Raw genomic sequence first — 2,160 nt, forward strand, 5'->3', positions numbered from 1 at the left:
TGAATAACGGTCCAGCTGCTCCGTGTCGATGGGCCTGGATTTGGCTCAAACCGCCTCGGATATAAATAAGTCGTGTCCTGGATCTCTCCCAGATCCATCCGTGGACCTGACACGGCGCCAGCTCGCACGATTGGCCGCCCGGGATCACGTGTCACAGTTAGCAATCTCAGGTGACCTTCAAAGTCCGACACGAGCACCCCAACAGACTACACAGCATCGGTTTCAGGGTCCGGCATGGCTGATCCGGGGGTCCGGCTGTCAGGCCTTCTAATCAGGAGACACATGGCGAGCGGGTCCCACGGACAGAGTCACGGAGCCGGTGGTGAGTGGCATGGAGAAGACCCTTCATTACCGGCCAGGGCCCTCCACCCAACCCTCACTCCAACTCTGTAACCCCGAGCCTTACCCCCACGACCCTCTAACACCCCTCGTGTCACCCACCTTCCCCTAACATGGCACACGCGTGATCCGTGACGTCTCTCTGGCAGCGCGCACCTGGAAGATCCTGGCGTTCGTGGTGGCGATCCCGGCCGTCGCCGTCTGCATGCTGAACGCTTGGCTCCAGAAGCAGAATCATCCACAAGAGGCTCCGGAGTTTGTCGCCTACGATCACCTGCGCATCCGCACCAAGGTGCTCCCCCTATCTACCTCTGTATAAAGAGCCCCCCGTATAACACGCAGTCAGTGTATGGGACAGGCTCTCTGTATAACACGCAGTCAGTGTATGGGACAGGCTCTCTGTATAACACGCAGTGTATGGGACAGGCTCTCTGTATAACACGCAGTCAGTGCATGGGACAGGCTCTCTCTGTATAACATGCAGTCAGTGTATGGGACAGGCTCTCTGTATAACACTCAGTCAGTGTATGGGACAGGCTCTCTGTATAACACTCAGTCAGTGTATGGGACAGGCTCTCTGTATAACACTCAGTCAGTGTATGGGACAGGCTCTCTGTATAACACTCAGTCAGTGTATGGGACAGGCTCTCTGTATAACACGCAGTCAGTGTATGGGACAGGCTCTCTGTATAACACGCAGTCAGTGTATGGGACAGGCTCTCTGTATAACAATCAGTCAGTGTATGGGACAGGCTCTCTGTATAACATGCAGTCAGTGTATGGGACAGGCTCTCTGTATAACATGCAGTCAGTGTATGGGACAGGCTCTCTGTATAACACGTGTTCTCTCTCTATTACAGCGGTTCCCGTGGGGTGATGGGAATCACAGTCTGTTTCACAATCCTCACGCCAACCCCCTGCCCCAGGGCTACGAGCCGAGCGGCCAGAAGCACTGACTGTGACGGGCAATAAAGAGCATTCTTCTATCTCAACGTGTCTGACTCCCTTGTCCGACTCCCGTGTCTGCGCCGAGGGAAGGGGCAATATTAAGACAAAGGGGCAGTTTTTTGCCAGGGGGTAGTTTGGGAGAATTGTGTATAACACAGAAACACAGAATGTGTCGGCAGATCGGGACCTTTCAGCCGCCCCATCCGCCAGGGCCGGCCTGGAAACATTTGGAGAGCGGCCCCGTATAGTTTATCTGGCGGTCGCGCTCTTATACCCACACGCACCCCTTATACCCGCGTCACACTATTTACCGTACAAATAACTAAAAACATTCTTTTATCGCATTATTTGTTTTAAAATGCCAGAAAGCAAAGTGTTAAACGGCCCTAATAAATGAAATACATTAAATATAACGGAATCAAAACATTTCCTACCGCAAACATTTTTAGATGAAAAAGTTCCATTTTATTCAGAGATCGCATTATTCTTCACGATATTCCTGTGAGAAACTTTTATTTCTTTATTCATTCATTCATATTTAAGAAAAGCTGTGATTGAGACATTTTTGGTTTTTATTTCCTTTTATTTGCCAACCTGCCCCCCCCCAGTTATGCACATCTGCCCCCAGGCTTGCCACTCTGCCCCATGATATGCCTTTTAACCCCCTTTATGCCACTCTGCCTCCAGAAATTCCTTATACCCCTATATAACCCCCCCCGAGGCATTTCACGGGGCAGAGTGGCATAAAGGGGGTTAAAAGGCATATCATTGGGCACTCTGCCTCCAGAAAAGCCTTAAGCCCCCATATAACCCCCCCCGATTTACCGCTGCTTCTGGTGTCTGCCTGGTGAGGGCAGCGGGTAGAGGCCGGCA

General features: G+C 51.7%; 1 protein-coding gene across 1 annotated transcript; it reads left to right on the forward strand.

Moving 5' to 3' along the window:
* The first annotated feature begins 234 nt into the window (after positions 1–234).
* LOC149271386 (cytochrome c oxidase subunit 6A, mitochondrial-like) lies at positions 235–1,295 on the forward strand. Its single transcript, XM_089507487.1, has 3 exons — positions 235–322; positions 489–631; positions 1,200–1,295. Exons 1-3 carry the CDS (start codon positions 235–237, stop codon positions 1,293–1,295), a joined length of 327 nt encoding a protein of 108 aa, XP_089363613.1.
* Positions 1,296–2,160: the final 865 nt, after the last annotated feature.

The sequence above is a fragment of the Sceloporus occidentalis genome, unplaced genomic scaffold, assembly GCF_023333645.1.
Source record: "Sceloporus occidentalis isolate IW3139 unplaced genomic scaffold, rSceOcc1.0.p SCAF_527, whole genome shotgun sequence".
NCBI classification, from domain to species: Eukaryota; Metazoa; Chordata; class Lepidosauria; order Squamata; family Phrynosomatidae; genus Sceloporus; species Sceloporus occidentalis.